Source organism: Mauremys mutica, chromosome 15, assembly GCF_020497125.1.
Source record: "Mauremys mutica isolate MM-2020 ecotype Southern chromosome 15, ASM2049712v1, whole genome shotgun sequence".
NCBI lineage: Eukaryota > Metazoa > Chordata > Testudines > Geoemydidae > Mauremys > Mauremys mutica.
Genome location: NC_059086.1, coordinates 27,737,063 through 27,752,053, shown reverse-complemented (window position 1 = coordinate 27,752,053; position 14,991 = coordinate 27,737,063). Strand labels below are relative to the sequence as shown.

At 51.9% G+C, this 14,991-nt stretch overlaps 1 protein-coding gene across 1 annotated transcript in view; it reads left to right on the top strand.

The window, feature by feature from the left end:
• Positions 1-13,536, top strand: part of LOC123350600 (butyrophilin subfamily 3 member A1-like) — a 71,841-nt gene extending 58,305 nt beyond the window's left edge. Inside the window, exons 12-13 of the mRNA XM_044989247.1 lie at positions 12,340-12,384; positions 13,388-13,536. Coding sequence (XP_044845182.1) covers positions 12,340-12,384; positions 13,388-13,536 — 194 coding nt within the window. The remainder of the gene's footprint in view (positions 1-12,339; positions 12,385-13,387) is intronic.
• The last annotated feature ends 1,455 nt before the right edge of the window (positions 13,537-14,991 follow it).

Here is a 14,991-nt window from a genome sequence, read left to right as displayed (position 1 = left end):
TTTGGGGATGTGGACTTGGAATGAGATGAAGCTGTTGATCTTAGCATAGATTTCAGGAAGCTCAGCGGAGCATCCAGATCTGGTGCATATTCAAGACCTGACATTGACAGACTGACAGAGCACATAGTCCAGGCCACAGACATACCAAGGATTTTGGCAAACAATGCTGGGAGGTTTAACATTCTAGTCAAGAGTGTAATACACAGCAGGATGACAGGGCAGGGACAGTGTTGTATATTTCCTGACTGTACAGCACCATATACACCAGTGGCACTGAGGAAACAACACATTCACAGTGACAAGCACTAGGGCAGGCTGGGAATTTTACTTTGAGACTGCATTATACAAGTCATTAATGAAAATATTGAATAGTACCGGACCTAGGACCAAACTGTGCAGGATCCCACTAGATCAGGAGTGGGCAAACTACGGGCTGGGGGGGCCACATCCAGCATTTAGACGTTTTAATCTGGCCCTTGAGTTCCCACTAGGGAGAGAGGTCTGGGGCTTGCCTCGCTTTGGTTCTCCAGCTGGAGAGTGGGGTTGCTGGCTTGCCCCACGCTGCATGGCTCCCGGGAGCAGTGGCATGTCCCCTCTCCAGCTCCTAAGTGAAGGGGCAGCCAGGGGATTCTGCACGCTGCTCCCACCCCAAGCACCGCCCTAGCAGCTCCCATTGGCCGGGAATCACAGCCTGTGGACGGGGCAGCACACAGAGCCACCGGGCTGTGCCTCCACATAGGAGACAGAAGGGGGCATGCCGCTGCTTCCAGGAGCTGCTTGAGGTAAGCACCACCTGGACCCTTCACCCCTGGCCCTCTCCTACACCCCAACCCCGTGGCCCAGCCCTGATCCCCCTCCTGCCCTCCAAACCCCTCGGTCCCAGCCTGGATCACCCTCCTGCATCCCCAATCCCTCATCCCCACCCGAGAGCCCATGCTCCCAGCTAGAGCCCTCACATACACATGCACCCCAAGCCCCTGCCCCAGCCCAGAGCCCCTTCCTACACCCTGAACTCCTCATTTCTGGCCCGATCTCAAAGCCCGCACTCCCAGCCGGAGCCATCACCCCCTCCTGCACCCCAGGCCCCATTTTTGTAACCATTCATGTCCCCCTGGACAGTTTCCATACCCAGATGTGGCCCTTGGGCCAAAATGTTTGCCCACCCCTGCAATAGATATACCCTGCCAGTTTGATAGTGAACTATTGATAACTATGGTTTGAGCATGATCTTCCAACCAGCTGTGCACAGACCTTATAGTAATTTCATCTTCCTCTCATTTCCCTAATTTGCTTCTGAGAATGTCATGGGGGATTGATTCAGAAGTCTTGCTAAAATCAAGGTATATCCTTACTATTGCTTCCCCCCCATCCACTAGGCCAGTAACCATGTCAGAGAAGGAAGTTAGGTTGGTTTGTCATGATTTGTTCTTGAAAAGAACATGCTGGCTATTCCTTATAACCCTCAAGTATCAGAGGGGTAGCCGTGTTAGTCTGGATCTGCAAAAGCAGCAAAGAGTTCTGTGGCACCCTATAGACTAACAGTTGAGGTGTGAGAGGATGCTAGAAGAGGGCCTCATCCTCCCTGACTGAACTAACCTCGTTATCTCTAGCCTGATTCTTGCTTGCACATTTATACCTGCCTCTGGAAATTTTCACTACATGCATCCGACGAAGTGGGCATTCACCCACGAAAGCTCTTGGTCTGATATGTCTGTTAGTCTATAAGGTGCCACAGGTCTCTTTGCCCCTCTTAACCCTGTTATCCTCCAGGTGTTCACCACCTGATTGTTTGATAATTTGTTCCAGTATCTGCCCAGGTATGGAAGTTAGATTGACTTGTCGTCTATAACTCCCTGGTTCTTGTTTCCTTTTTTAAAGATCAGTGCTATGATTTCCATCCTCCAGGCCTCTGGAGGTGCAGGCAAAAACAAAAAGAAAACAAGCACATTGGCTAATTGATCTTGATAACATTTGAATCCAGGCAGGCAGAGCACAATGGAATAGCAATCCAATGCCCTAGCCTCTCAGTCATTTATTAGTAAAAAGCAGGGCTGGCTCCAGACCACACTGCGGCAAGCATGCGCGTGGGGCGGCATTTGCCGGCAGGGGCAGCAGGCGGGTCCGGCGGACCGACCGCAGTCATGCCTGCGGGAGGTCCACCGGAACCCCGGGAGCAGCGGACCTGCCGCAGGCATGACTGCAGAGGGGGCGCTCGGCCCGCGGCTCCAGTGGACTTCCCGCAGGCATGACTGCGGACGGTTTGCTGGTCGCGCGGCTCGGCTGGATCTCCCACAGGCACGCCTGCGGAAGCTCCACTGGAGCCGCAGGACCAGCGAACCCTCTGCAGCTGCGGGAGGTCCAGCCGAGCTGCGCGACCAGCGGACCCTCCGCAGTCATACCCGCGGGAGGTACACTGCTCCCAGGGTTCCGGTGCACCTCCCGCGTGTGACTGCTTGGGGCGGCCAAATTCGTAGAGCCGCCCCTGGTCAAAAGCGCCCCTTTGCCACCAGCTGCCCCTTGGTCAGCCTAGGCCAGGCACCTAAGCCAGGGTAGAGCAGACATAGCAGGAGAGGCCTGCAAGCAGACCTGTAGTGTAGCAGGATCATGAAAGAGTTCCCTTCTTGTAAAGTGAGCTTAAGTCCTACCTGGTGCAGGAAGTGCTGTGACATTCAATTTGTGGGGAGTTTTCTTCTTCTTTTGACAACTGTGAGGCTTAGCTGGGCAAAGAGGCACGGAAGAGTGAGCCAGTGGCTGCCTCCACCAAAAGAAGAAGGCGTGGCCAACAACCAAAGGGGAATTCGAACATGTGTTTAGTGCACAATAGATTAGTAGTCTGTTGCCTTCCTCACTCAGCCATCTCGTGTGATGTGGTTATGAGCTTGGCATCTCTCCAGGCCAGCCTTATTTTTTCTTCTCTACGTTCACATGGGTGCATGCTCTTGGGTGACTAAATGACAACTGTGTGAAAGATGCCCCACTGGGAAAGAGGCAGCCAAGGAATTAAGACTGCATAGTTGTATTAGGCATGGGTGGGTTTGAATCCCACCTTTGTTGCTAGCCAGCCTTTCCTTTGGCAGTGGTAAACACTGGATCTTTCCTTTTCAGGCCAGGGGAATGGATTCTTCCTAAAAGAGGGGGATCCCATGAGGTCCCCGTGGCCATGTCCCTGCCCCTCCTCTTTCCCCTGAGGCCTGGCCCCTGGCTGCTCCACCTGCCCGGGTGAGGGCCCTGAGAGCAGCCCCCAGTCCATGGCCTCATCCCCAGTTCCCCTGCCTGCAGATGGTGGGTCCATGGTTCCCCACAGCTGCCCACACGGCTCTTACCCTGACCCAGCTTCAGCCTCTGACTCAGGGGCTGAAAAGATACAGCCAGACCATGTAAGAGCCCTGGGCCCTCCAGATGCCCTGGGCAGGTGGACCAGGGGGCAGGAAGACAAGCTAGGGGCTGCTCTCTGGACCTCTGACCCTGGGCACGTGGTGGGTCTGCTCTTACCTGGGCTGGGCTCCAGCTTCTGGCCTGGCTGGGTGTGGGAGCTCAGGCAGAAGAGGAGGGGCTGGGGACGAAAAGTGGGCCAGCCAGGCCCATCCACTCTCAAAATTGGGAGGGTGCCCTCTTCCCACCTCCACCATTTCAGCACCCCTGCTTCAGGCCCTCGCTAACCCAGCATGTCTTATCATAACAATAAAAATTGTTGTAGCCATGTAGGTCCCAGGATAGCAGAGCCGTGTATCTGGACAGCGTCTCTTTCACCAGCAGAAGTTGGTGCAATAGAAGGTTTGACCTCACCCGCCTTGTCTGGCTAATAAAAACCAGACACACCCAACAAACTGGGGCCCCACAGCTGGACTCCAGGCTGGCTCACAAAGGTGGGAATTTTGCCTGGTGCCTCTCCAGCGCTGGTGCCTCAGCAGGCAGAGCCCGTCTCTTCCCCACACTCGCTCGGGCGTCTGGCCGCGGCTGAGCAATGCCAGTGTAACTCCCGTGTTTGCATTTCAGGGCGTGGTGACATCACTAGGGGAGCAAACAGTCAGGGGCTACGTGGCCCTTTGCTCTGTGGGCTGGAGACTTGCTGGAGCCTGGCAGGGCCCTGCTGGGATGGGCCGAACCCTCCAGCCCTGGGTGCAGCAAGCTTGGGGGATGGGCCAGAGCCGCCTGCAGCGATTTGGGAAACTCCTGTGGGGGGAGGGGCCTGGCAAGTAGAGTCAGCGACGGGATCGTTGCGGGGGTCGGGGGGAACGGCCAACTGCCACCTGAGTGGGGTAATGGGGGGGGGGTCAGGAAAAACTCTCAGATAAGAGGAGACAGTGGGATGGAGGGAGGGGGCAGGAGTTGGGCAGAGGGAAGGGGGGTAGAAATGGGGAGGGGGAGGAGAAGGGAAGGGGTGGAGATGGGGGAAGGGAACAGAGGATGAGGCTAGGATGAGGGGAGGGGAGAGCAGCAGAATAGAAACAGGGCGGGATGTATGGGGGAGAGCTCTGATGAGGCCCAAGTGAGCCACCCTTTTGGTCCCTGGGCACCTGTGGGTCTCCCTCCCAACACACTTAACCCTCCTTCTTAGAGCATAATCAAAGTCCCTGTCTTTTGCAGCTCCCCCCAACATGGGTCAGGGATTCACTGATAGGGAAGGCGCTTGTAGCAGGTGATATCTTATGTCACATGGGATATGCTGGGACCCCGAAGTGACAGAGGTCAGAGGAAGCCACTGGGAGCTGTACGGCAGAGACACCCCACACACTGTCTTCAGAGGACATGAGCCCCACCCTGACGCTGCAGGGCACATCCCAGAGCCGAGCGGCCACTCCAGGCTCAGAGGTGGGGGCTTCATCAGTTTTTGATGGGTGTGTTTTTGTAGATGTTGGTGCTGGGTTTAAAGACTTCTGCAATATGCCTGTGTCTGTGTGTTATTGCAGGGTCAGTTGTGGCTGGATCAGTAATTGATGTTTCTGTCCAGCAGCAAACTGGAAACTCAGAGCAGATATTTAGGTTGGTTCCAAACATGTTTGGAATTAGTCCGAAAATCTGGAAAGTTTGTTTTGGGTTGTAGAAAACATTTAATTCAGGGCAGCTTCCTAAAAGTGCCTGCCCCTCCCAACCTTTGTCCCGGGGCGAGGGCCCTTGCCTGGGATGTGGGAAAGCCACATTTGCAAACCCACTTTGAAGCGAGTCTTGAACTCAGCATGAGCATCCTAACATGAAGGGCACAGGCAACTCTGGGGTGTGCTATTCTCTGGTGGAGGCCGTTCCACTTTGCATAACTATTTAAATATTACTTGGGCCAAAGTGTGAGCAAGTGAGAACCACTCTATAGGCTGGGGATTGAGGGGCTCAGCTGGGTGGTAGGAGCTATGGATTCAAATCTCTCCTCTGAACAAGGAGAAAGAAGTTTTGAGTCAGTGTCTCTTAGCTCCTGAGTCCCTTAATCACCAGACTGGAGAGTCATTCCTCGTGCTCTTTGTTCCAAAAAATAGCAAATTATTAGTTGCTATTAAGTGGTCAAACACACACTTCTGAAGCTGGCTTTAAAAATATATTAAAATCCTTTGCCCAACTAAAACTAATCAGGTCAAATTCGTGAATAGTTTTGAGTTGGCCCAAACTGCATTTTTCAGTGAGTAAAGTATTTGTGCAGAAATTTCCTCCCAGCTCTATTTGAGAACATAAACCAATTTGTTGTTGTAGGATTGTTCCTGAGTGCCGGGACTGCATGAAAAGGGTTTTGTTTGAAGGTTTGTAGCTCCTGGGGATGCATTTTGATCTATTTTTGTAGGTGCCTCCATGGGCACTGGGACATTTTCCATGTGAGATTGTTATTGTAGAGTTGTCCATAGGTACTGAGGCTACTCATATGTTAGGGCTGCATGCATACTGCTTTGTTATCATAGGGTCTTTTTGAAGGCTGTGGGGACCACTCTTGTGGGCTTATTATTGTAGGATTGTTTGTGAATTCTGGGGCTGTTGTCACACTAGTTTGTTATTGTAGATCTGCTTGAGAGTGGTGTGGATGCGATCACACTGATTTATTATTGTCCGGTTGCTTTTAAGTGCTGGGGCTGGAGTCGTACTGGATTGTTATTGTAGGGTTGCTGATGAATGCTGGGTGTGTTGTTAATAACAACAGTGAAGTGGAATGAGAACCCCCAGTTATCTCCATGTGTAAATTGCCACCCTGATCAGAGTGAAACCCCCACGTGGGGTGAGGCTGTTCTATGGGGCAGGGGAGGTGACTTCACTGCTGCATGGAGACCTCCCTGTATTTCTCTGCTTTGTTTGCCAAACTCTGCCCCAGAGCATAAGAACATAAGAATGTCCATATTGGGTCAGACTAAAGGTTCATCTAGCTCAGTATCATGTCTTCCAACAGCAGCTATTGCCAGGTGCCCCAGAGGGAATGAACAGAACAGGTAACATCAAGTGATCCATCCCGTGGTGCCCATTCACAGGTTCTGGCACACAAGCTTAGGGACATCATCCCTGCCAGGAAGCAGAACTCCTTGTCTCCACTGACATCATCCGTCAGGGGGTTGGGTTTTTTTATAAACCCCACTGCTTGGATAGGGGAATGTCTATGGATTTGGGGCCTTTCTCCCTAAAGATCCCCCTATTTCTCCTAGAGCATTACACAGAAATAAGGGTGTGAAAAAATAAGCTGGCTGTGAAAAAATATAGACAGAGACAAACCAAAGGCAATACAAGTTACAGAACTGAGATTACATTTGCAAAGCTTAACTGTCCAGTGAGATCCAACAGTGTGCCTTTGCGACCCCGGAGCCAGTGTGTCTTGGTGACACTGGAGAAGCCACAGGCAGCCTATCTGGACTGGAATCTCTGAAAGTGACGCCGCAGGAGATTCCAGGGTGTAAAAGAACAGCCCTCCCAAGAGCGGAAGCATGTTGGAAATTCTGGACAAGCTGTATACAGGATAATCTCCCGTCCACCTCTCCCCTTTCTCTGAATGTTATACACAGACGTGGCCAGTCTGGACGTACGTGTGCGAGTATGAAAGTGGCTTAGGGCTTGGAGCATTAATGTTTTTCCTGAGTGATGTGGGAGCGTTCCCAACACTCTTTGTTGTTGTTATATTATTTTATTAATGAAGCTTTAAAATTCAGTTATATGGTGTGTTTTCTTTATCTTCCCCAATGATCCTGTAGTGTCAGCCTGATCACCTGACATGAGGGATAGATTGGTAACAGAAATTTGTCACAGTTTGGTGGGCAATTGAGAACGGGGGAGCCCTGCAGAATTTACACCATTTGTTTTACCCTTGTTATTTTATGTTTGCTTTGCTTGGTACTGTTGGTGTTATATGTTGAGGATTGCATGATTAAAGGTGTGCCCACTCAGCCACAGTGAGTCTGAGAACTGGAGAGGGGTTTAGCATTCGTCCTCTCTCCACCCTGGTTGACTGGGAAGGGTGGCAGGTGGATCTACCCCAAGTCGTAGCAGGACTGGGCAATAGAGAAGCTGGAGAAAATGGAAGAGATGTGTACTTGATAACTAGAATTGAGCAATTAAGAGCATAGATAATGAACCAGGCAGCAACTCAAACCTATGCCCAGGGCAAGTTGCAGGCCTTGAGACAGGACTTCTAGGCAGAAAAGGAAGCACTGGCTCAGCAAGTACCGGTCCTTCAGGGACTTGTCAAAATGTAACCATTTGTGCTCAGCATATGCCGCAACAGCAGAGTGTTTGCCACAAAGGGGAAATTGAATAGTTAAATGCCAATGGGCCATGTGTTTTTGCCCAGGTGACAAGCCTCACAAGGGAGGACTCAAGTAGCCTTGTGAGTAAGAATGTTTAAGGGAAGATACCAGGAAGGGTGGGGGCTAGTTGAGAAGCCCACCCTCCTAGCTAAACTGGTAGTGGAACAAAGCCGATGCCCATGGAAGGGATGGTTCCATAGCAGCACTGGTTGCGTGTTTCATGGGCACGTGCTGGGTCTAGTCCATCTGCTTTGGGAACATATCAGGATGCCCACAGCTTTCACACAGCTGTCTCTGTTGCCTCAGCAGGAAATGATCAATGTTCAGGGAATATTGGGGCAGCTGAGAACTGGACTGGCCGCTCAGTGTCTGCACAGTGCAAAAAAATCCCCATCACAACTGACACTGATCATCCTTAATTTCAGTCCCCGCCCCAGGGCAAAGGATAGAATGGTCCATGGGGATATAGCCCCTCAATCCCCTACAGCTGGTCTCATACACAGATTCAGCACATGCATAATTGGTACAAGCACTTCTGGCCAAATCCTCTAAAATGGCCAGTGATTTTGGGAGTCCAATGTGAGACAGCTTAAGGGGTGACAGACAGATTGTACTGAGGCCCCTCTTGCTGGAAATCAGGCCCTATAAGGTGGCTTAACTTGGGGCCCCCAATTCACTAATCGTTTTGAAAGTCTTGGTCTCTGTGCTAGCGATGTGATAAACAAAGCACGGTATTTAACAATACCATTCTCGCTCAGTCTCTCTCTTTATCACAGGGTCTGTGCAACTGATTCCTTTCAAGTGTCTGCTAATGCACTAGGGTAGAGAGGAGCCCTGGCCATTTCTTCCCTGAGTGGAGCCATCTCTGCTCCTTTCAGGGTCTGTTGGAGTGAGGCAGCTGCAGGGTCTGTGCAGCGGGAGGAACTCACTCTGCGGATGCTCTTGCTTGCAGCTCTGACTGGGGGGGCAGGGTGAGTTCCCCTTCTTCACATCCCGCTATTCATGATCCCACCATCAACCTCCCCCTCCCCCACTAGAGGAGACTTTCCCTGTTCCTGCTCACTGGCTGAGCTACAAGCCGCTCAGAATGAACCACAGTCCCCAGAGATCACTCGGGAGCAGAGCTGCCAAACTTTTGTGATCTAAATATGACCATTTTTAAAAAGTGAGAGTTTTTGTCAAATGTTTTCATTTTTTCGAAAGTTTCCATTTATTCAAAGAAAAGTTTAAAATATTTTTTTAAAGTAACAATTGGAAAAATGTTTAAAAATTAAACATTTTCATTTTTTCACATGATTTTTTAAAAAAGATTTCACATTTTGGATTCCCTCTCCCTTCCTTTTTCCATTTTCCCACCAAGAAAAGGGGGGACATGAATTTTTTTTTCTAAAAACAAGTATTTTTCACAAAAGAATTTGAAAAAATGATGTAAAAACAATTGTGAAACAAATATTTACCCTTTTTCACATTGTTGTCTTCTGGACACTGCTTCTAGCAGGTAATCTCCAAATGTGCTCCACTGACCATCCACAATACATAGTTCCCACAATCACCCCCAAATATCTGAGCTCCCCTGAACTCTCACTGCCCAGCTGCTCTGCAGAGCTGACTCCATCCCAGGGGTGAAATGTGCCCAGCCACCATCCCAGAACAATCCACTTCTGCATCAATTACTATGAAAAGTTGATCTCCAAGACTGCTCTGCCTTGTACAGGTTTTCCCTTGGGGACCTTGCCTGTTTGGCTTCCTGCAGAGATGTTAATGTCTATTCATGCACAAGACTTTCTTTCATTTCAAAATATTCATTTGGCCTTTTGCTCTGGTTCCTCCACTTGCTTAATTACACTGATTCTTGCTCCCACCTGCTCACAGGTCACTTCTGGATGCTCTTTCTCAATTGCCTTGTGTTTGTCCCCACCTGGCAGTGCCCTGGTGCCCGTCTCGCAGCAGGGACTGCAGACTCTCAGGAGTACAGAATGTGGAGTGGGGTCAGTCAGAGCAGGACAGGCAGAAGTGGCTGGAGCTGGGTGTGGAGCACAGGGCAGGTGGACACTAAGCAGGTGGGGAAGCCAGTGTAGTTCTGTGGTAGGTGTTCTCTGGGGGTGAAATTCACCTTTGTGTAGAGGGTCCCACACATGACCCAGACCCCATTTATGTTTCCTTAAGCCCAGAGGGTGAATTTCCCACTGGGGGAGCTGGATCCTTCTCACCAGGGACTGGAGACCAGGGTGGAGGCAAAAGGTTCAGGCTCATCCAACATCCAGGGCCCCCAGTCACCCAGAGACCTTTCATCCTGGCCCAGCTGTGCCTTTAGCCAGGGGGCTATGTTGGTCCCCAGGCAGTGAGATGGGATGGGGAGATGTTTCCTCAGTGATATTTTTAGATGCAAGCAAGTAAACCAGGCCCCTTCAGTTCTCAATCCTCCAGCCCTTTTAAATAGAGACGCTGCAGTCGGGGTGGTGAGCGGCGCGGGGCAGGAAATGGGGAGCGGTGATGAATATCAGACCTGAGGAGGGGACAGAGCAGGTCAGAGAGAGGCTACAGCATCTCTGCTGCCTGAGCCCTGCAAACCCCAGGCAGCCTGGGAACAGGGAGAGGGTCTGGCTGGAGCATCCAACCCTGGGGAGCAGACGGCGGCAGATTGGAGCAGAAAGAGAGACCGGAGCTTCCCTTCTGCTGAAGTCAGACAGGACAGAGGAGGCAGGTGGGAGCAGGGAGTGACAGTGGATTGTCTCCTCCCAAAGCCATCAGGAGCAGATACTGCGGGGCTGTTTTCATCTGGATTGGTTTCCCCCACTGCAGTGATGATCTTGTCTCTGTGCCTCTTGCTTTCTGGTGAGTATGTTGGAATCCTGTGCTAATTTGTAGCATGTTGGGAGGAAATAGAACCGAGAGCAGCCCCGGCCCAGACTGTTGGTAAGTTCTCTTCAGTGGGGGAGAAATGGGAACCAGTGTAGACACTGAGTGTGAAAGTTACTGGGCCAGATCCCTAGCTGCTGTGAATCGGTGTTATTCCACTAGAGCCAATGGGGGCACAACCCCAGCTGGTGTAAAGCAGTTTAGCTCCTCTGGAGTCAATGCCGGTTTACCCCAGCTGAGGATCTGGCCCTCTAGAGAGCTGAAGGGAAAGTTGGTACCAGCTCAGCCAAGGTCTGTGTGTGTGAGGAACCTGCCATGTCCCAGATCTAACGTCCTGCCCGGTTTGCTTCTTCAGCAAACCACGAACCAGGAATTTATTTCCCTGTCTATTAAGGCAGCTTTTGTCCCTCAGGAGGGACCTCAGAAAAGGGGGAGATTTTATCTACAAAACTAACCAAATGGCACCTTTCTGTTCCCAGCGCTGAGTCCCAGCAGCCAGGAGATCTGCTCAGCTCCTTGGTGAGTCCATCTGTCTGTCTGTGCTCAGACACACTCACCACTCTATCTCTCTATCACGCCATAGGGGTTTGTATTGACAGAAAACATTTCTAGCCTCCAGACACTCCATTCAGAGATCAGGGCCCCATCATGCCACGTGCTGCATCCCCCTGTGTGAAGCTCTGGTCCCTGCCCCCGAAGAGCTGACAGTCTCAGATCTGACGTTATCCCCCCGGTACCCAGCTGTGCTGAAATAAGAGGCAGCTCCAGAGATTTTTGTGCAGACCTCACAGCCCTTGAGCAGTCAGAGCTCCTCCTGCCCTGCCCCAAAAGGGGGTGTCAGTGCTATGGAGTGACCTGCACTGTGCTCTATGCACGTGGGCTGTCCCAGCCATCGCTTGCACGCGTCCATGGATCCCATGTGGCGTTCACATCCCACTCAGCCTGGGGATCCGAACCGGGCTCTGTCCCCACAGCTCTCCCCTCGCTGCATAGAGACTTTGGGGCAAACTCACCCCTGGGGTAACTCCTCTCCCTGCAGCACTTACACCGGGGGAGAGCCAGCTCTCTGCAGTGAAACCTGGCCTGTGCAGAGGGGCCAGCTCCAGGGCCAGGCAGCACTTAACTCCCCTGAACCCTCAGCACTGGGCGTGAGCACAGGGCAGCTGGGGATGTCGCCCCTGCACACAGCCTATCACACAACCCGCTCTGCCCACCAGGCGAGCCCCGGGCTGTCTGCAGGGTGCAGGGGTCTCCCGCACATTCAGGTACCCAAAGGTGCTCCATAGACAAGCACGTCTGATTGAAGGGTGGGGAAATCCTGGCTCAGAGCTTCCTGGGGCATTTTCACCCCCGTGGAGCTTCAACCTCAGTGACAGGTGCCAGGGATCAGTGAAATGAGGGTTTGTTACATGGACAGTGACGTCTTCGCTGAGTCTGCAGTGGGGAAACTCAGTGTGACACTCAGAGCAAGAGAGAGAGTCCAGGGATCAGCTCCTCAGCTGGTGTAAACTGGCAGAGCCCTATGGACTCCAATGGAGGGACACTAATTTACACCCAGAGGGGATCTGGCCCCAGTCACTCCTGCAGAGTGATGCTGATTTACACTCACTGGGGATCTGGCCCACTGACTCAAGCAGGGCGAGGTTGATTTATACCCGGAGGAGATCTGGCTCCGTGGCTGGTAGAACTGCTCTGTCTGTTGCTGGGAGGCGCGTCCCTGTGGAGGCTGCAGGCGACTCTCCCACACGATGCAATTCTCTTTGCCCTTGTCCCACAGCCAGCGCGAGCAGCCGCGGAGGAGGTGAGGAGCCGACTCGCACAGGTAACGGGCTATTGCTCTGTCACACCCAGATTATCAGAGCCCGGCTCTGTGCCCCCAGCTCTGGCCTCAGGGCATAAAGTCTGGGACAAACTCACCCCCGGGTGGGTAACTCCTCGGCCTTCAGCACAGTCACCACCGACTGGGCTGGGCTCTGCAGGTGCAATTCCCCCAGGGCAGAGGGGCAGCACAGCCCCCGGCATCGCTTATGTCCCACTTCCACCCTCTCCTGAGGACACAGCTGGTGCCCAGGACTAGTGCTGCCCTCTGCCCCGGGGGGGGTCACCGCCATGGTGAACTGCCAGCCACACTGGAGAGGGGCGAGAGGGTCTAGGCTGCTGTGTCTGTTGCTGGCTCTTGTGAGGACTTTGCTGAAAATCCCGATGCAGCCTGAGCAAACCTGGACTGTTCCCTTCCTCTGTGAACCCTCAGAGCTGATCTCGGCAAAGGGAGGAGACTCCCCAACAGCCTCCATCACTTCAGCCCCCCATCAGGGGTAATAAAGGTAATAAAAAAAGGTAATAATTGGAAATATACCAATCTCCTAGAACTGGAAGGGACCTTGAAAGGTCATGGAGTCCAGCCCCCTGCCTTCACTAGCAGGACCAATTTTTTTTTTTTTGCCCCAGATCCCTAAGTGGCCTTCTCAAGGATTGAACTCACAACCCTGGGTTTAGCAGGCCAATGCTCAAACCAGTGAGCAATCCCTCCCCCATGAAAGGTCATCAAGTCCAGCCCCCTGCCTTCACTAGCAGGACCAAGTACTGACTTTTGCCCTAGATCCCTAAGTGGCCCTCTCAAGGATTGAACTCACAACCCTGGGTTTAGCAGGCCAATGCTCAATCCACTGAGCTATCCCTCCCCCCAATATGCCCCTCTGCAATATGATCCCCCCTTAGGCCTCTGGGAGCTCACATGGGGTCCCCGTTACACTGCAGCTGCTCTGTGTCTAGTGCTGGCACTGCAGTCCCACACGGCTGTCATCGTGTCCCTTTACTTGTTGCAGGGCCGACCATGTCCCTCATCATCTGGGCTGCCCGCTGTGCCCTGGTTCTGCTGCTCCTGGTGTCTGCGCCTGTCATCACCTTCGTACTGGAGAAACGGGGCTTGCCTGAGCCTGCAGGACTGGAGGACACTCATGTGGAAGCATCATGATTGGGGGCGGGGTAGGTAATGGGGAAGCCCCATTGACCAGCTGTGAGCAGGGGAAATACCAGTGACCAGATCTAAGCAGGTGTTGGGGAGACACCATTGGTCAGTGCTTCACAATAGGCCCCTGCTGTAACAGAATTTGCCCAGTATTTGAAATGTAATGATAAAGAAAAAGTCATCTATATTTTGCCATTCTCCATTTTTTGTTTGTAACAAGGTTTTTCATTTATATACTTAGCTAATTAACAAATTAATTAGTATTAACTATGTAATTCCACAGTCCAACAGATGAGGAAAAGTCTGCATCTCTGGTCACAGAGCAGAGACTGGGGCTAATCTGTGTGTGGTGCTCGGGTTTTTCCGAACATTCAAAGAACACAGAGCTCCTAGGGTGTCTCACATCTACACAGGGCCTTCAGCGATACACACTCAGCTGCATTTCACATCCGGGAATGTTGATGGTGGAGCCAGGGTTCCGTTGGGGGGTTTACAGACAACGTGCAATTCTTAAACTAGGGCAGCAGAGATAACAAGAAACTCCTGGAAATATTTCATCTCTGCCCCAGCACCCTTGTCCAGGTGAAGGCACCTTCCCACCCTCTAGACGGGGCTTTGTACCAATCCCACTGGAAAACTCCATTTTACTTATTCTTCCCAGTCATTCATTCATGCCACAATCTATGACCAAAAATTATGAGGGCCAGTGGGACCCAGGCTTTCAGTGGAAACCTCACATGACGCACTTTGGTGAACCGTCTCTAAACTTAGGGCAATAAATCCTCCCGCACAAAAAAAAAAAAAAAAACACCTCAGCAGAAGTAAAACAAAGGCTGACAGAAGCCCAGCAGCAGATTGGGGGCTGTCCAGTTTATTGCACTGAATGCAGCATGTAGGATTATCTGCCTTGTGGGCGGGTGGCATGTGTGTGCATCTGGTGCAAGGAGCTCCTGCCTGTCAGAGACCATGCACAGGCTTTGGAGACCAGAGGGGCTGGAGGAGCTAAGGGAGACAGAGCGGTACATAGAGGAGACATTCCAGTACACAGTGGATCTGTCCCACCTGCAGTCTGACAGCCTCTGTGCTGTTGAGGAGGATGAAAGTCTCAGGGAAGGAGAACAACCAAGTGGCGCAGAGGGAAAAGATTGCATAGTTGGGACCCTCCCTCCAGATGGTGTCAGGGTGTCCTCTCGCTCTGAGGATGAGGTGAATTGCCTGATGGGTGTGAATTTGTGGCTCTCACAAGACTTCTAGACATGCTTATGTGTAGTGCTGGGGAGGAGCCTGATGTACCAATGACATAGGGAAAGGTAAAAGAGAGATCCTGGAGGCCAAATTTAGACTGCTAAGTAAGAAATTGAAGTCCAGAACCTCCAGTTCCATGCACAGGGCCAGTTAGACAGGCAGAACTGCAGGGTGTCAATGTGTGTATGAGACGATGGCGTAGAGAGCAGGAATTTA